The sequence below is a fragment of the Haemorhous mexicanus genome, chromosome 2 (genome assembly GCF_027477595.1).
Source record: "Haemorhous mexicanus isolate bHaeMex1 chromosome 2, bHaeMex1.pri, whole genome shotgun sequence".
Classification (NCBI taxonomy): Eukaryota; Metazoa; Chordata; class Aves; order Passeriformes; family Fringillidae; genus Haemorhous; species Haemorhous mexicanus.
This window is the reverse complement of record NC_082342.1, coordinates 25937970-25957421: the sequence shown is the minus strand read 5'-3', so window position 1 is coordinate 25957421 and position 19452 is coordinate 25937970. Positions and strand designations below refer to the sequence as shown.

At 47.4% G+C, this 19452-nt stretch overlaps 2 protein-coding genes across 3 annotated transcripts in view; one reads left to right on the top strand and one right to left on the bottom strand.

The window, feature by feature from the left end:
• NME7 (NME/NM23 family member 7) overlaps window positions 1-4765 on the top strand; it is an 89718-nt gene extending 84953 nt beyond the window's left edge. For both annotated transcript variants that reach the window (XM_059837962.1, XM_059837963.1), the window contains one exon: window positions 3443-4765. In XM_059837962.1, the coding sequence (XP_059693945.1) occupies window positions 3443-3475 (33 nt within the window). In that variant the 3' untranslated portion in view covers window positions 3476-4765. The remainder of the gene's footprint in view (window positions 1-3442) is intronic.
• On the bottom strand, window positions 3519-18395 carry ATP1B1 (ATPase Na+/K+ transporting subunit beta 1). Its single transcript, XM_059837964.1, has 6 exons — window positions 18075-18395; window positions 15385-15513; window positions 8314-8469; window positions 7440-7624; window positions 5504-5584; window positions 3519-4903 (listed from the first exon to the last, which is right to left on the bottom strand). Exons 1-6 carry the CDS (start codon window positions 18172-18174, stop codon window positions 4637-4639), a joined length of 918 nt encoding a protein of 305 aa, XP_059693947.1. The 5' UTR covers window positions 18175-18395; the 3' UTR covers window positions 3519-4636.
• Between the last annotated feature and the right edge of the window lie 1057 nt (window positions 18396-19452).

Sequence of the window (19452 nt, the reverse complement as noted above, 5' to 3'; positions counted from 1 at the left end):
TTGGGTGGCATCTATGAAATGTGTTGGTTGGTTTCAGATCACCTCCTGGTGTAGATTTGTGCTCTGTCACCCTTGGATCCTGTAGAGATCAGAGGTGTGCTTGGCTCAGAGAGGCTGACCTTGCCCTTGCTCAAATGTGAGACTTGTTCAGATGTTTTGTACTGGCACAGCTCCCCTTTCTGTGGTTTGGACTATGCTCAGACCTTGGGAAAGAGAGGAACTGTATTTCCTAAAAAACAGGATATTTTGGAGTATCTAACCCCCATCTGGATGCTTAATGCAAGTTATCACCAAGTCCCCTTGGATCCCCTTGGAAAAAGACCTGGTGCTTCAAGGTGTCTTCAGCTGGGGCCTCATAAGATGGGGGCACCCCAAATCTCTTGGCAGGCTGAAATCTTGGTTCTTCTGAAGTCTTGATTCTTCTCATAACAGCATACCTGTGGTCATGGGATGGGTGACTAAGTTCTGGTGGTTGTTATCCAGCACTGCCATGCTCCCAAGGGTGAAGTTCTTAGAAGGATCCTATTTGCATACCGCAGATCTGCCAGCTCTTAACTGGTTTTACTGGGAGCTGGGTGGCAGCTGACCCACATAAAGATAATTATACTTAAAGAGAACATACAGGTGCCAGGTTTTGCACAGTATATGAAATGTAGTGTTGCTTGTTCTGATGTCTGAGCCTTGCCAATACAGTCTGGGTCTTGAACAATCCACTAAAAGCTAATTGAGGAGGAAGAGGTTTTGCACAGGTTTTAAGTAAACTGAGGATGTGCAGTCCAGCCTGGAAAAATCGGTTGCACAAAATCAAGGGGTCTTAGGAGACTAAAGTAGCACAAATCCTTTTGTTACTAGTGTCAAGTGAGCAGGCATTGGGCAAGGCCAGCATTCACCTGTGTCAGTGTGTGCTGCAGAGGTGGATCAGTACTTAAATCCTAGGGGTGGCCATGCAGCTCCAGCTAAGGCAGCCCAGGTTGCGGGGGGGGGGGGGGGGGGGGGGGGCATTGACTCAGCTCTATTAAACCTGTTCCATGGCAGAGAAACAGGCCTGTGGTGGCAGCAGTTGTATCAGCACCCCAGGCTGAGGATGGACACGATGTTAGTACTTAGGAAGAAGCAGATTCCACTGCACTTCACCTTTTTCTTTGCTCTTGGCACAGCTCCCCACCCATGCTGAGGGCTGTGCCTGGCCTGTGCTGGACACCTGTCCTTGGCCAAGCTGGGAACAGAAGTCCAGAAGTGCCAGTGTGCAGAGCTGTAAAATCGATAGCTGGTGTGTGCTAGTGCAAGTGTTTGTGCAGACACAGCCTTAAAGGCTTGTGTTATTAAATATAGGTACATGTCTCTCTCTCTGCTTTTTATTTTACTAGTGCTTTTGTATGTCTCTCTTATTAAATGCAGATGCCCCATTTAACAAGAAAGGAGATAAAATTCACTTTAATGGCTACAATTATACTTAACTACGCTGAGTAAATCTGGCAGAAAGACCAGCATGTTCAGATTGGCAATTTATAATGTAATGTCCTATTAGTAAGGAAAGCGATGCCTTCCTGAGGAGAGTGGATAGAGCACCTTGAAGGCATGGTTTAATTTGGATTGGTGAGATGTCACACCTTGAGGCCCTTGCCCTGCTTGCAGTCCCTCTGCCCCCAGGGCTGTTGACCAACCCCAGCCCAGATAAGGCTATGTCAGTGCCATTTGTGAAAGGTCATTTTGATGTCAAGGCTGTTGTGTATCCAAAGCACTGGTGCTACTGGGCAAGCAGGGTGCCCAGCTAGGAGTCTACACCTGCTTGTGGTGGGGTAGGGTGAGGTTTCCTTGGACTTTGATTGTTGGGGAATTTTTTTGACCATCCTACAGTCTTCTAGTGCTGTATCACTAGTAGGTCTGACAAATTGCAGTAGCATTTCTAATGGGGGAAGGGGATGTGTCTGACCAGGTGCACTTACTGCCTTTTTGGGGTGTGTGGGGGGGTGTGGTCCTTTAGTAGCAGAGTTGTCCTGAAGCCTGGGAGCAGGTGGGACTTTTCAGTGGGCAGCTGCAGGGCATGTAGCTAGTATCGCTACTGCCCTTCCTGCCTGGTTAATCAGTGATCTGAGCAGCCATTCTGTTTTCACTGACGCTAAAGTGATTGGGGTGGGGATGTTGGGTAAAGGTTTGTTTTTGCCTAATTTCATATGCAGTTCCTAAGAGTACGTTGCACGAGCCCTTTTGGACATTTGCTCACTGAAGCAAACACAAGCACCTTTAAATTTTCCACAATGGTTGTCCCAACCCTGGGAATAAGCCAGACTCTTTATCCATGCTTATACTTTGCACTCTATATATATATATATATATATATATATATATATATATATATATATATATATATGAGAATTAAAAGGCAGTAAAATACCTAACCATGAGTTGGGTCTCATACAAATAAAATTGGGAATTTTGTTTGTTTGTTGGTTGGCTTGGGGCTTTTTTTTTGTTGATTTTCTTAATTGTCACAGAGTGTTCACCTAGGAACTGAATTGTAGGGGCAGTTGATCCTACCAACCCTTGAGCCATGCAACACCATCCCCACCCAAAATGATAGCAGTAGGAACTCATAAATTGCTGGGAGCCAAAATGGCTCAGCTTTCCTGCAGTTCTTTTTGCAGATGGAGTTTCCATTAGGGAGTATGTTAGGGCTCTCATCGCAGCTTTTTAAATCCATGCTCTAAACATACAGCAGCAAAAGAAAGAGTTGAAGGTGCGATTTCTGCTGGCACCTGCTTCTTGAGAACAACACAGAACAGCTAAATGGCTGCACTAACCACCACAGCGTACCATAACCACACTTTTCCTTCTAGCAGATGACAGAATTCAGCATCTTGCTTCTCCAGGATTGTGTGTTCCACTTACAAAGTCTTTATCAAGCCACTTGTTCTAGGATAGTCCTGTTTTGTCACTTTACATGGAGACATTCTCCCTGGTAATCTGCATCATGCAGCACAAAGTGAGCCTGATTCCTGCACAAAGCCAGCTGCCACATTTTGTCATCTCCGAGCAGCCCCGGCAGGCAGAGCTTGTCCTCAGCCATAGCCACTGGCCCAGCAGTAACACAAAGCATGTGGCGGCCCTGAAACTCTTGTGGCTTCAGTATCCAGCAGCCAGAAGGGAGGCTGCAAGCTTTAACCTGCACTGAGGATGGACAGTTTTGTCTGGAGCAGAGAGCCTGTGCCTCCAGAGATGGAGCTATGCAGTAATTGGGAAGAGACTTTTTGGGATCCTGGCAGGCACAGGCAGGTGTGCCACAGGAGCCTCTCATCTGGGGTAGGGACAGGGAAGTAACACTAATGACCAGACCCCAACACTGATGTGTAACAGCTCAATGTTTCAAATGTTTCAACCGTTTCAACTCCCTTGTGCTGAGCCTGTCTGGGAATGATAAAGATGCATTTTCTCTTTGAAATAGGTGCAGTACTTCTTCAAGATTCTGGACAAGTAACAGGCTCCATCCTCACCCACTGCAACAGACATGCACACAGAACTGTGTGTTCATTCATTTATTTGTCCAATGTTTCAACCTGACTGAAATACAAGATCAACAAGAGCACTGTACTCCTGGCTATTATTACATGTTAGAACATAGAGTTTTGCACTTTAGACAACATTTAACACCATTCTATGGGGTACTGCATTGCTTTTATAAAGTTTAAAATAAAGATTTATTTTCAAACATGTGACTTTGGTTTATTTCATACATTACACTTTCTTGCAGAAAAAATAAAATTGTACAACTGCATAAATATAAAATTCTTCCACCATGAAAATGGCTAAAACATTCAATAAAGACATTAGCACCACAGTGTGCGATGCCTTCAGCAGGAAAAAAAGAAAAGAAAATATACAAAGCAAAGAGTTATGCCTATCACTGAGGAGAGTGATAGCCTGACCCAGTCTCTCACACAACGTACTGGAGGATAAGGGAAGAGGTGGAGAGAGAGACAGCATTCGCTACAAAGCACAGTACACAATCACCTATTCTCTTTGACTTCACTTAAGTTAGTTTCCCTGCCACCCCTCCAAATAAAATACCCTAATACCACAGAAAAGCCAGAAGCCTTATGGAGTGCTGTTAAATATCTTCTCACAGGTGGGCCTTTCTTTGAAAAGGAACAAAATAATGAGAAGTTTCATGCCAGTTCTAGTCCCATTGAGTATTTACACCTTGGATAGCAGAAGTCTTTGCTCACAAGAAGTAGAAAACAGATACAATACATGGCTTGAAAAATGACCAGAGTATGCACCTATAGTACTGTACACTAAATAAAATACACAAGGCAGCAATACTTAGGGGCCAGAAACACTGCTTACTACAAGTCAGTTATGGAATCATAATTTACAGTAAAAATGGGCATGTCCCAAGGCTCAATTTTGTTTTCTTTTGTCATTTACAGTAGAATAAATATTTGTCGCTATTGCTACACTTTGTTTACATTCTAACCTAGTAAATGCAGAAAGCTAGTGTAAAGCATATAGATTACGTGTAGGTCCCATACGTATGACAGTTTGTTCAAGACTAGTAGATTTTCTATTTTGTTCTTTTTTTTTTTTAACCTTTTTAAATGGCTAGGAGGAGGGGGGAGGAAGAGAGGTGTGCTTACGATCAGCTGCTTTTAATGTCAAATTTAATATCAAAGCGTCCCTGGAAGCGGTCCTTGTCACTGTAGACGATATTCTGCCCATAGGCCCTGCACTCCACGCGCACCTCCATGTCGTAGGTCAGGTTGGTGAACTGCACAGCCACCAGCGGCTGCAGGTACCGTGGCTGCAGCAGCTTCCCATAGTAGGGGTAGTACTGCAGCCCGAAGCCAGGGTAGCCGCCCATCCCATAGTACTCCACCGTGCCAATTTTGTCTGCATCTTCCTCTCGCTGCAGGGGGGGAGGAGGCACAAGCAATGACAACCACCCCAACTTTGGCAGCCCTTGGCTGTATCAGCAGCTGATTTTCAGCAAGACCGTGACCTCCCATTTGGTCAGCGCTGGTCCCCACCGTGACAGCACAAGAGCTGCCAGTGGTTTACAGGACATGTCAGTACACATCAGCCAGTAAAAGGGCTTAGCCTAATTTAAAGCCTCAGCCACTTACACAGTTAGAAACCACCAGAGCATCCTGTGGTACAATTGCACAGGCTTTGGCTACAGAAACTTTACTGTTTCTCAGCTGCTTTGCACATGTCAAGTACCATACCTTCCATGGAAGCCTTTTTTTTTGGCTCCAGCACAGCACATGAAAGCCAAATGGCTACTTTTGAAGATACCTTTAATTACCTGGGCCTGCTTTTACCCCACTCCGTGAAGGTAGCACTAACTCATCCATCAGCAGGGCTTTGAGAAACTTCTGTTATCCCAAGTAAGAACCACCCCATTTGTCTATGGAAAGGCAGGCAAGGGGATAACTACTACACTTGGACAAAGGCTTAGTCATCCCCTGCAGCTTCCCAACTCTGCTCTGTCGCATTTCCAACTTACCTTGGCAACACAGTGGACAGGGATGAGATTTGGGTTGTATTTTGCCATAATCTCAGGAGGCAGGCTTTCATTGATTGGAGCCTAGAAGAAATCCAGAACAAGGGGATGTTACACACTGGACACTCCTCTGCAGACTGGAGCACCTTTGCAGCAACAAAGATCAACAGTACCGAACACACACCATTAACTGGAATCCCTTCTAAGCACAGTTCAGAGGCAACAGCTGTCAGTGGTTCTTGGGACTGACACAACTGGAAGCAGGGGAACTTGACCCAAGCAGAACTACTGGCTGTTCTTACAGCTTCACCTGCTGTGGATACAAGTAGGTGAGGCTGGGTTTAGTTCCGTGGTGTCCCTGGGGAAAGTGTTTCATGGTAGAGTGTCTGTGGCTAGTGGGGCTCATTTTTGCAAGCTCAGGCAGTGGCAGGATCGCACTGGTGCAGGATTTGCCACCTGCCTGCCAGGTGTGTGCGATCAGGACTGGAAATGCACAGGAAAGAACAAAGTGTGGCAGTCTCACTCTGACACTGCTGAACTTAAACACCACCAACAAGGAAGGACGACAGCTCTGGGTATATCAGAGAAAAGCGTGAGTTCCAACTTTCATAGTCCAACCACTAACCCAGCTGGTCTTTGGTCTTTTAAAGTGCAGCAGTATTGTTTGACAACACTGCAGTTTCAGATCTGCTTTACAAACACTTTTCCCAGTGCAAGAACTACGGGGTCTCTTCTGGAGGTGGAACCACAAAATAAATACTGCCTTGGATACCTTGTTTCTAAATGAAATCTGCAAAGTTGTTCCACAACCAGACCCTGCTGTCTAATGCAGTCTGGAGGTCTACAGAGCTCCATAGCAAAAAAGAGAGGAACACACCAAACCATTCTCTTTCCCAGTCATCAAACATGCACATCTCATGTCACCCTACAGCCACCACAGTACATTCTGCTAAAATGTTTCCACCATGCATCAGATAAACCAAAAGTTTGTTCATTTTTGTAGCACAGGACAAACTCTCTTTGAAGGAAAACATTTTTCAGGACTTGTTAGACAGCACCAATTCCCATCCTCAAGTGCCTTGACAGATGGACGTGAAGGTGGCTTAGAATGCCATTTGCACTGTTCTCCGTCCAAAAGATGGAGTGGCAGGTTTTGTGCACCACCTTATTCAACAGCATGCATTTTGCCACTGAATTCTTAAAAGAAATTTTTAGCATTTTAATGCACTAGAGAAACAAACAGAAGGAAAAGCCATGAATACCCAGATTAACACCCTTTGGCATTACTGCAGACTTCCTTTTGGGTGAAGGGCAGAGCAACCAATTAGCAGAGATATCCTAAAGCCTCTGAAAAACTACATTAAATTAACTAAAGACCTCCTCACCTTTCTTGCAGCTGTGCCTGACTTTCAAATGTAGTTTACTCTTTCAAGCCTGTGTTTCACTCTGGTATTTAATATTAGCATTTCATAAATTAATTAAGCAGTTATGGCAAGGCAGACAAGACTGCACTGCCTGAGGAAAAGAATGGAGTAGATCAGGGCATGACAAAATGTACTGATGTTACTACAGACAGGGTTGGTCTAGGATAGTGCCATGGAAGCATACAGGAATTTAAAAATGGAATTTATAATTTGAAGAAAATGCTCCTTTATAGCAACTCCAATAGCAGGCTCAGAAATTACCAGATAAATAACCAGGAGGTTGCACTGTGAGGTTCAGTGCTACTTGTTACCAACTTGCAGTGCACAACTTCCACTGCTTTTCAATTAAAAGCATTTTTAAAGCAAATTACTCAAATTGTCTCACAGTTTATCCTCTGCAGAAGGGGTTTAATACTGATCTCTTTCCAGAAACCAGAAAGCAGGCACAGCCAATCTGCAGCCAACTCTTCCTCCGGATCACTATCTTTCACTAGAAAGGGAAGAAAGATACTTGCCTGAGGTTTGAAGCCAATAATTCTGTTGAGCTTGACAAGGATGCATGGTTTGCCATCCTTGTAGCCATAGGTGGGATCATTTAACCCAGAACAGTTTTCCAGCCATTCACGTTTGAATTTGCAGACCTTCTTCTGGCCCTGGGCATCATTATATGGTCCTCTCTCTTTGTATTCAGTAGGTGTGTCTGTCACAGCAGGGGAAGGAAAACACAACCAGATGCATTGAGATCTTGTGCATGTCACTTAAACTTCCCTGGGCAGGTGGGATTTGCCTTACCAGGGCAGTTAAGGCACTCCGCAGACTTACACCCAGCCATCCCCCAACACAGGGCTGCTCTCAGACCAGCAAGTTTTATGGACCTTTGTTTTATAACACATTTCTTCCAGAGTCATCTGGCTCAGAGACTAATTTTCTTCTGGGCAGCTTTTACAAGTGGGTTCCCCTCAGATTTGATACAGATATATTATGAGATGAGAGTCTCATTCACATGATTACAAATAACCTATTAAGAGTAATAGGTTATTTGTACACCTCCCAGATGTTTGACTGCATGGCACAAAGAGGACCGACACTAGCTTTAGCAAAGTCATCAGTAAAACCCCTGTGGCTTTCAGAGAGAATCAGGTCAGTGCCATCTTCAGAGTCAGCTGAAGAGTGAGTTCTCCCAGTGAAATGCGAGGTTCCCAACCCTCCAATAAGCTGCTAGGTATGGCCCAGTGTGGTCTGCCCAAATAAAATTAATGAGCAGCCAGTTAACACATATGCTGCTGGAACAGCTGAAGACCAAGACCCACCACTGCTCAACCTCAGCTTTTGGTAGACTTGACAGAGGCATCATTCAGTCCTCAGCTGAAGGAAACAATCAAGACTTACCTCCACAGTCCTGAAACACGATGTTTTCAGTTTGTTGCTCATCACTGTAGTCCCTTAAGAAATTAGCCAAGTTCCTCACATAGGGTTCATAACTTCTGGGATCAGAGGCAGTGAAGGCAATTTCTGTCTTTTGAACCTGGGGGACTTGAGTCAGTCCTAAGAAAAGCAAAAAATCAGGGAGAAAACATGAAGTACATCTCAGAGCTGCACAGCTTCCAGGTGATGCCAAGAACATAACTCCTAATAATAATCTCTATTTTTCAGATGTAAGAACTTTGACAAAACAGCTTAAGCTCACTTGGAGGAGAGGTTCTCCTCTTTCCAGAAACAGTCTTAAAATATTTATCACAGTGTTTGTGTCAGGTAAAAAGACAAAAATCACAAAATGGAGAAGTGAGGCTACAAAGTCTAGCCTTCGTTCAAGAAAAAGAGCCAACCACAGGTCCACTATGCACTTTTGCCTCCTCCTTGAGGACAGAAGGGAAGCGGCGTGTGAGGCCAAGCACATAAGAACATTAAGTATCCCTAACAGGCTGCCTTCAGTGTCTGCAAACTCTGTGTTTAGGATACAGCACAGCTCTCCACTCGTGAGCTCCTGCAACAAAAGACAAGCGGTTTCCCAAATCCCTTCATGCTCTGCCAGCTGGAAGCCATGTGGCCTTTGTGTGTCTCCCCTGTGGGATGCAGGGCAGGAGACATTTTCTCCCTTAGTAAATTCAGCTGCCTGAGCACTGCCTCCTCTCTTTTCACTGCCTAATTGGGTATTTCTGATTGTAAGAGAACTCAGAAGGTAAGTTCCATCAGCAGCTCATCACCAAGGAGGTGAGTAGGAAATGCCACCACACAAAAGAATTGTTTAAAAGACTCTCCACATTCTGGGCTGTTCTAACCAGCTCAGATTTAGACTATAATAATGATGCATGGAGAAGATACTATAAACAAGAAATGCTACAGATAATGAAAAGCACCATCTCCTTTGCTCTTCATTGTGGAACTTGGAAATAATTGTTCCTATGCAGTGTTTAGGTCACATTTTAATTGAAAGTATTGATGCACGGCTAACACTTTAATTCAAGTAATGGGAACCAAGCTCATGCTGCTTTTGTGGCAGTGACTGTAATTATTAAGGTCCTGACTTCAGTTCAGTTTGTCCTCTTCATTTTAGCAAGATGAAGAAAAGGAGCAAGGGAGCAGCATTTGCTTTGACAGCTTTCAGAACAGGCCTGTTGCCAAGAAGTTCCTCTGGTGCAAAACTCAGGCAGCTTAGCCGGCTGGCCCCAACCCACAAGAGCTTGTGACTCCCAGCAATTTTTCCAAAGCTACTTGAGTGCTTCTGCTCAGTCCCTCTGCAAACCAACTCACCACTCCCCCCCACCCCCCCCCGCCACTACCCACTAACTTGGAATTTGTAACCTAAGACAAAGATTACCTTTGTTCCTCTGAACACAGCTCCTGGTCATCAAAGATTGCAAGAAGCCCAGCAAGGAGCTCTGGTGTTTCAAGTTTAATTCCTGAAGCAGCTTTTCACTGCTCAAAAATCCCTCTGCTACAAATGGACCAGGTTGAGTTTCCAAGTTTAGAAGCACTTCTCTATTCCTCTAGCAGAATGACATCCTACCCTCCCAAAGTCAGTGGCTTTCAACCCTTTTCTAAGCAATTACTCATTTTCTTGCTTCACAAACAGTTATATATAGAAAAAAACATGCCAGTTTCCATTTTAGTAAGGGACTTCAAACCCATCCTGCCAGCCCTTCTCATGTTACCACTCAGCTGGGAAGAACAGGCTCTGTCACCTGAAGTGGCTGTCTGGAATTGCAGCAGAGAGCAGAGGCAGGCCAGGCCTTAGGTCCTCTCCTGGGTCTGCCTTTTCCAGAGTTCAAGTTACAGGTGACATACATATTCACATACATATTCAAGTGTATAAATACAAAAAAAAAGAAAAAAAAAATCAAGAAAACATGGCCAGGCTTGTTAAGTTCCAGTCAGGCAAGTGAAGTTGTCAGTTTTGCTCAGGACCTCCCCATCTCTGTTTCTTGTCTTGTCCAAGGTAACACATAGGGCACCCACACAGGCCTGGGAAAGGTGATGTGAAGGTCAGCAATAAACCCTGTGGTTTGTAAAAGCCATCCAGTAGAAGATCTCTGTTCTCTCTTTAAGAGCGCCTGGCCACTGACAGATGAAGTCCAAAGCCAACCCTCTGCTCATCAGAAAGTGACTTGGCTGGAGAACAGACTGCCATCCCAAAGCATCCCTGCCTTGCACATCTCCACAGAACTGCCACGAAGCCCAGGCAGTACATCCAAGCAGCTGTTCCAGCAGCCAGCACAAAGGAACCACTGTTCCTGCCAGGTAGCCCTTGGCCCAAGCTGGGCTGTTTTCTGCCCAGTTGGGAGCATTTCCAGGTGGATGGATGAACCAGACTAGACCAGGCTTTGGCACATGAGTGATTGCTTTGTTTAGGATAGGAGCAGAGTGGAGATCAATCTTCCCACTTACAGAGCAAGAAAGACAATCTTTATGAATATTAAAGGCTTGTAATGAAAAATACTTCTATCCTAATTAAAAAGCTGTTACTGGCTTCTACCACAACCTCCATTCTCACATGCCTGCAACTGACTGGATGCAAAGCCCTAAGCCCTGATGTATCGTTTCCTTCTGTACATCCCATAGCCATACTAAAACAGACATACTAAGCTGCAGTGGTGTTAGTAGAGCAGCACTATCACTGAAACCTTAAGCAATCTTGTGTGGAAAACCAAGCATGTTGTACAATGGCAGAAGGTAACCTCTGCGGAACACAAACCTTTCTGGAACATTCTCTCACCCCCAGTTGGCAACTTAAGCAAGCAAAACACTTAAAAGTTGAGTCCTTGCAGTACTACCTGGCACGTATTGCTAGACACCCAAGGAAGTGTGTGGCTGGCATGAATGAAGTTTTTAAGGGCTGCATGCACATGAGGAAGCCATTCATGAGCAAGTCCTATAGGGGAAAAGAAACAAACCCGCAGGTGCTTTCAGAGCCAGGAGTCTAACAACCCTCTCCCTATCTTCAGACTATAATCTGTATGACACAGCTCTGCATCTCAAGCTATTACAACAGAGATGCACCATGGTGTCACATGGTTATGCTGTTCTTTCCACATGAAATAATGAAGTAACTCATTGCTAAAATACTGACAAATTAGAAAATTGCCACAACTGGCACCTCAGAGTGCCTTGTTAGGAAATAAGACCCATCTTCACTTGGCTGGCATTGTCCATATAAATGATGAGCAATGCCTTGAGTTGGTAATGGACACCAACTTTTGCTGGATGTGGCTATACAAGGACATCAAACACCAAAAAACCCCACATAAAGTCATTTGTGTTCTTTTTTTCAGCTACACTTCCACTTCCAAAATGCCACTGCAGATTAAAATCCTGTTTATTCAAGTTCACTTAAAACCAGTTTTCCACATAGATTTTATCATTCTGAGCTGCAATAGGAAGATTTCAGGAGAAGTATCCTGAGGGTAAAGAGGAAGAAACTACAAGTGGGAAGTCAGGCTTGTTATTAGGAACAGTTGTATAAGGCCGTAGTAACCACTCTTGCTCCATCACACCATGCTCATTTCCAAGTACCATGTAATCTTTGTTCCAAATGAGTATGAACACTCCTGAGATGACACAGACAACAAATTGAGTGATCACTACACCCTCCCCCAGCTCACTATGTGAGGAAGATTTTAAAAACCACCATATTAAACAATGCCCTTCCAAGCATCCAGTCAACCTCATACCCAAAGTGCAAAAAGCAGGTGTGAGTTTTCTGCAAACACAGCAAAACCTGCTTGGCTGCAACAGCCTGGAGACTGAGATTTTCCCAAGAACAGGTGCTGCTGAGATGAGAGAAGCAAAGAGGTGCAACTTCCCAGGAGGCAGTACACACTCCTTTGAAGTCTCCCTGCTACCTTGCTGCTGCTGTCCAAGCTAAATAAGCCAAGTGGGGAACACATACCAAAGCAGCCTTTCTATGATGCACTCACTGCCCAGCAGTGCCTGAAGCAGGAACACCTGAGATCCCCTGGAGCAGGGGATTCTTCCTTCCAGCCATCACTTACAAAGCTTTGCCTCAGGCTGCAGTGAGGTCTGTCCCCTCAGCCAGCCCCTGATGGAATGCTGTTCCACGGGATGCACACCACAAGATGGCAGAATACACAGCCCAATTTGTATTGGGGTGGGGAGGGGGAGAATGAAGCATTATTTTTCAGGAAGGCTTCTTAAGAGGCAATATCCTCATCCTTCACTAGTAGCAGGGTTAAGTCCCCTGTGTTCAAAGCTGAGTCGAAGCCTGCAGCACACGTGGAACTGGGAGCTGGGGCTGTCGCAACGGCAGAGCTGGAGGCAGGTGAACTGCACTGTCCCTTCCCCCACAAGACAAAAGAAAGAAAAAATAGTGTAATGGAAAGGTACAATACTCAGCTTGCCCTGAAGCCCTGTATAACATTCCTGTTGTGTTCAATGCAGAAACCAATTACCATATTAATGACACTTGGCTACAAAAATAGCACTTTATGGCTTTCAATGTTATACCCATGTCAATAACTCAATACAACACCCTGTAGGTTTTGCTGCTGCTATGAAATCTGTTGTATTTCAGAACAAGAATGATATTATAGCAGCCCCTACAGCATTTTCTCTTGCAAATCCTGAAGGCAAGTTAGTTTTCCCTTTCTGAAAACATTCTGCACTGACACAACAGTGACTTGCTGAAGAAGGACAGAGCACTGTAACAAGAATAAAACCAGCTTTTCTGGCTCCCTAGAAAATCCAGGGCTTTATCAAGCTGCCAGTATACTTACTTGGCTCACAAATTTTCCCACAAGAACCAGGAATTAGAATTGCACAACATCCTACTTTATATAGTTCATCATGTGCAGGTGTTTCAGATGACAGAAAGTTCAACTTTGGTGCTCACCACACGTATGTTCCTTGACAGAACAGCAGCTGTGCTTACAGCACTGGGGAGAATCCCACACAGCCAGAGAATACAGGGATTGCTGACCTCCCAAACAGCAGGGCAGCCACTCACTACCTATCAGTGTCTCTGAAAGCCTGCATTAAAGGGCGATTTTGGACTTACAGTTTCATAGCTGCCGTGCTACAGGACAAGGAATGTACTGGATACTAAGTGCAAGCCTCCACCATGCCCTACACCAGCTGGTCCACATCCGTATGAAGTGCTGTCAAGTGATGCTCTGCAAAGGATCCTGTTCTATCTACTAATTATTTCTTTAAAGTTTTATGCATATGCCATGGCAGCTTGGTTCAAAACCCTTGTTTACTGGCTCCCCACTGTCACACATTCAAGGAGGTGGATTTTGTTCCCCTTGATTTCAGTACCCATCCTGAAAGCCTATTACAAAAGATTCCTGACATTGTTCCTCCATTTTGATTTCTGCAGTACAAACTACAAGAATGTCTTGAAATTCAATTCCTTTTCTTTGTTAAAAAAAAAGGAAGCCCCAGAAAAACTGGTGCAGTATGCAATTAAGATATTAATAAAAATCCTTTGCAGGCTGAAGTCTTTCACAAAAATTTTACCAGAGTTGCTTTAAATTGGAATCATAAACTGCTGTTTCACAGAAAGCAACTGGTGTTCTTAGAACAGGTAATTATGTGACATCTGGCTGAACAGCAAGGCTATCTGCATGAGACCTCAGATCCATGGGTGCCTTTGCTAATTACTTCACGAGGGGGACAAACACATTACTAAGTAACAATTACCCCAGCATTAGCCATGTTGGCTTTTCAGATGCAGCCAATGGCTCTGGGCAGTATCAGTGACAGTCTTTCCTGCAAATGTCAGGGTCCACTGCAGAGATTAAAAGAGCTGCTTTCAGTGCTTAAGACAGCATTTGCCCCAGCCATGGTGGTGGTACATGAAGAAGTATAACTCACTAACACAGCAGTTCCAGCCTCTGTTCTGTGTTTAAAGCATGCTGGTAGAAAAGCAGTTATTTGGAAAAGATGACTTAGCTGAGCTGTAACACCATTTGGTGACAGCATCATTCCCTGTGTTTAGGGCAGGGCTTCACAGCACAGCACAACAGGCAGTGGGGCTGCAAGGCAGCGCAGCTGCAAGACAGCGCATACATAACTTGTGTAGCTACAAGCCATCAGCGTCACAATTGTCACTTAAATACCACTGTTATTAAAAGCTTCTGAACTGTTTCACAGAGCAACTGGAGACAGATCGTTAGGATGCCCATCGCCAGGCAGCCTCAAGGTCATTTGCAATGTGGGAAAGCAGCAGTTGTGCAGCTCCCCCTGCGCTCCAGCCGCCGGCTGTGGCTGGAGTCAGATAGCGCAGTGCAGCCCAGGCAGGCGGAGCGCAAACCTGCGGCAAGGGCCATTCGCTCCTTCTGCCCTACCCAAGGCCAGCTGGCTACAGACACTGCTCAGGCATCATTTTGAGCAGAGATTTCTATGCCTGTGAGGACGGGTCACACATCAGCAGCTACCAGACCCACCCAACCCTCCCTTCACCTCCCACTCCAATCAGTTGCAATTCCCACTATTGAGTGCCACAGCATTTCTAGAGAAGGGGTACTTTGGTGTTGGATAAAATAATTCCATGAGCACTCCCAGAACTGGCACTGTCCCCTTGCTCCTTGTGCACACCACTTCCACTGATAGAGCCAACATTTTATCTTTATCCCTTCACTTACCCATGTGAAGAGAGTGGTTCTGAAGAAAGAAAAACTGAACCCACCTTCCTCATACGGTCTGTTCCCAAAAGTGAAGCCTTTTAGCCTCACCCCATCACTTTAGCTTAGGGGAAGAGAAAACCAAAGCAGGTTCAAGTTCCTCTCAGAGAGGAAACATTTTTCCTGTGATGCAACCTTTAATTCTAGCAGGATTTTCTTCAAGCCCCAGTACTGTTAACACAGAAGGCTGAGAACATACCCACCCCCTAAATATATGTTGCAGCAACACGCTTATTTCATCCTCCTTCTTGAGGTGGGTAACTGACCTCGCCTTCCCAGAACAGCTTGCATGAAGTCAAACACAGGCCTCCTATTTAGTTACCTGGAGGTGCCACTCGATCCTGGTATTTGGGCTCAAATTCACTGACAGTGAGCAACATCACTTGGATGGTCCCAATGAATATACCTGCCAGGCAACCGTAGAAGATGACATAGAAGAGGAGAATCTTAACTGCAAGAGAAAACAAACAAAGAGGAATCAAATCAAGTCTTCATGGCAGTCATGCTTCAGGACAGTACTTCCAACCTTTGCCACTTGCAAGGAGGTGCCCAGCACACAAAAATCAGACGTTGCAAGGACATCTATTTAACAGTGAGATTATGCCCTGATGCAGACAGGAAATGTAAGGCACTCCAGTTGTTTGGTGGTGGTGGGGAAACATGAGCCCCTGAAACTTAGAAATCTGTGAATCAGGATTTGGGCTTATAAAATATAGAGACTAAACTATGTTCCCCCACACCTTCAAGGATCGCTTGGCTGACCCAGCACCACCACCACAGGCCCTTCCACTGGACACAGTCAGTGATCCAAGTGCCCCCACAGCAAGCACAGGTGTGCTTGAAGGATACTCATTCCACACAGCTCTGGGGCTCAAAGCTATTTCCAGGAGTAGTACCAGTAAGTGTTTCATTCACGTTTACAAGCCACCGTAAAGCCTTATCTCTTCCAGTAATTCAGGCCATCATCTCAAAAAAAAAAAAAAAGACAACGGGTAAAGAGCTCAGGCCAAATTAATTTCAGGACTCCATCTCAAATGTAGGAAAGTACTTTCTTAAGGTGTCAAAATTCTGCACATTTACCAGCCTTGTGTGCCTACAAAGACACTATGGCACTGCTCATACCAGTAAGAGAGTGAATTATGTAAGAATGAAAGACTAAATGTAGTTTCAGTCTAGAAGGAACGTCTAGAATCATCTTGAGGGGGGACTGGGAAGAACGGAGAAGAATGGAGATGCAGCCCAGCTCTGGGTATCAGTTACCAGTTTACAAGGATTATCTGAACAGATTAACTGCAGGGTAACATGCTGTACTACACACCACCAGGCCACCTACAAGGGTAGGCCAGCCCATGCCAAGCAACTGTATTGCTCATCAGGCTGCAGGGACAAGCAGAGACCAAAGACAACTTGAGAGCGAGCCTGCTTGATCTCACACTGTCCTCACCTAATTGCAAACAAAACAGATATAGTTTATTTGAAGGACTTGAAGTGATGAGGTACCAGAGATGGGGAGTAAGTAGTGGGTGGTAAGATTCCTCCTCACTCCCCAGCTCCATCAAAAACCCTACATCATTAGAGAAGCATCACAATGAAAGCTGACATCTGGTTGTTCTAAGTCTGTGAAAGACAGGTAAACAGGATGGCCACCCAGAGAAACAGAGGCTGAGGAACACTGTCAGAAAGGTAGTCCATCCTCTTGTCTTCCTTGCATGCACCAGTGGTAGCCAGGGCTGAAGGGCAGAGCTGGGTGCAGTAGCATGGTTCTCCAGGAGTTAAAGCACTCTTTGGTATCCAGGCAGCGTAAAGCAAATGGCTGTGACGTCAGGGACGTGTGGAAATTTTTTCCAGAGCATGGTCATAGGAGGTGCTGTTGTAACAAACGAAACACTAATGCTGTTGTCTGCAGCATAATGCCTTTGAGTTTTGTAATATCGAAAGGCAAACGCTGGGAGGTTGCTTATTTAATCAGGTTGCCAGCCAGGATGCTCTAAACGCCAAAGACACCTTAAAGGTCAAAACTGCTCCAAGGTCTCAGAAAATACGCAGTGGGTCTAGAAACTGAGCACCAGAGGGCTGAAGGAAAAAGCTTCTTGCAACAGGTAGGCTTGTAACAGAAGAATCTGATCGTCAGTCTGCAGATCGACTCAGCAAATGGAAATCAGTCCTAGGCAGATAGGTACAGACACTCTGGGAGAAGGACCTGGTTCAGCCTCCACATTTAAAGCGCTGCGCAGTTGCCTAGTGCCTCAGAAGCAGAAAATACCTCTCCATGCGCACCCACAACCCCATTCTGCTCACGTAAAGATACGGCAGAAGCCTGCTCTAGTCCACCTGCCAGAGCTGCCGGCTCTGGACATGGCACCTCCGGGCCGATCCATTACAATAGGAGCTGAATTTAACATCGCAAGGGTGGCAACACCAGCTGTGGTTGGCAGCAACTGGACGGCTGTTATTTGTGTAAGGAAATGAAAAACCTCTTTAGGCTAAATGCAATGAATACAGCACAAGCATTTATGAGGAATGCACATAGAGACCTTTCCTTCTTGCGGAGATATTAAAAGTCAATGCTCTTTCTCATTGGAGTAAAACTCGCTTAGTTTCATTTATCCAGAGAAAACAGAAAAAAGAAAAAGCCTCTGAAAGGTCTAAGGCAGATGAGAACTGGGAGGTCAGTGTCCCCCGACGGCGATGCTCCCGGGCCGGGCCAGCCACCGAGAAAGCAAGGAGACCCAAGGACGAGGCGCCCTCGACAAGGTCGGCCCGACCCCGCCTCACCCCCGGACCCACCTGGAGCCGCACTCGAGGGGCAGCACTCGCCGACCCCGCGGGGCCCCAGCGAAGAGCGAAGGGAAAGAGCAGGGGGACCCCGTCCCTACCTCCCTCGCCCCGCGGGGACACCCTGCCGCCACCCCCCTCCGCCCCGGCCGCAGCCCCGCCGCAGCCGGCGGAGGCGGAGCGCCGGGGCCGTGCTGCAGCGCCCAACGCAACGCCGCCCCCCGGCCCCGCACTCACACCAGCTGCCCCCAGTGCGGCCCAGCAGCTCCTTCTTCTCCGAGTTCCAGATGAATTTCTTCCAGTTGCCATCACCGTCCTTGGCCTTCCCGCGGGCCATGGCGAACAGCGGGGTGGGCGAGCGGCGTGCAGAGATCTACAGCCCTCAGCAGGCGGAGCGGGCAGGACCCGGCCGGGCTGAGCGGCCCCAGAAGGTGCGGATGGGTGCGCCCGCCCCGGCGGCGCCGGCCCGACGGGGCAGAGCGGGGGAGGCGGCCGGGGGAACACGGAGCGACGGTGAAAACGCAGCGGAGCGCACAGGGCACGGAGCAGCCGCGCTCCCCACGCAGCGCCCCTTCATATACACCGCGGGCTCCGCCCTGCCCGCGCCGCCGCCAATGCGGGTCAGCCGAGCGCTCCGCGGGCGGGGCCTGGGGCGGGCGGGGCGCGGTGGGGGCGCGCCGGCGGCGGGAGCGTCAAGGAGGGAGGGGGCGGGGGGCTGCGGCACCGGCACTGGGGGGCAGGATGGGTGTTGGCCGCCTGCTGCTCACCGGAGCTCCGACCCTCCGAGCCGGGCAGGTGCGTGCGTGCTACCGCGGGGGCGCGTGTCCCTTGCCTGGCTGTAGCTGCGAGCGCGTGCGCGCGCGCACCCTCACACCTGTGCGCGCGCTGGTCCGCAAACGTGCCCGCCCGTTCCCGGTATTCCTGCCCTGCCTGCTCCCTGCGGTCCCTGCTTCCCGCAGCAGAGCTGGTCGGCCGGGCGCTGCTGAGCACCGTCGCTGTCCCTCTCCTGCTCCTGGCACCTTGCGCGGCCGCCCGCCCCCGCGCCCCGCTCCGCCGGGTCCGCCACACCCCGGCAGGTTCACGTGTATCGCGACTGCGGAATAATGAGCGCCGACAGCGCTCCCGTCCCGGCCCTATGCTCCGCCCCTCGCGCCCTGGGAGCACTAGCCGGGAGGGGTGGGCAGGGGCTCCCCGGCGGGAGCAGGCCTTGCGCGTCCCCTGCGGCGGGAGGGACACGACTCGCACGCACGACAGCCGCCGCCGCCGCCCTTGCGGGGTGACCTTCAGGGCGCTGCACAAACGCTACAGCCGCCTCGGGTCGGGGAATACCCAGCCGCCGGCTGCGCACTCCTGGCCCGGCCGGGTGGGGTTGGGGGGTTCTCTGCGGGGGACCTCTGTCATCACAGGTAACCAATATGCCTTGGTCCCCTGGTACTATTACAGGACAGTTAAATTAAATCTGTGCATCCAAGCACACTTGGGTTTACTTCTGAACTTCCGGTCAGGTTGTAATATTGTATTCTACATATTTTCTTGCCCTTAAGCTACTGATACATTCTCTGAACTTTAGCTCCATCTTTCTTTTTTCTTTTTTTTTTTCTTTAAGGTCTGAAGT

Excerpts from the sequence above, each read along its gene's own strand:
- ATP1B1 (XM_059837964.1), bottom strand. The coding sequence starts at position 18,174 with ATGGCCCGCGGGAAGGCCAAGGACGGTGATGGCAACTGGAAGAAATTC. Across the intron at positions 15,514-18,074 it reads CCGCACTGGGGGCAGCTGGT|TTAAGATTCTCCTCTTCTAT; the intron begins GTGAGTGCGGGG and ends TTTCTCTTGCAG. Across the intron at positions 4,904-5,503 it reads CTGTCCACTGTGTTGCCAAG|CGAGAGGAAGATGCAGACAA; the intron begins GTAAGTTGGAAA and ends CCCCCCCTGCAG.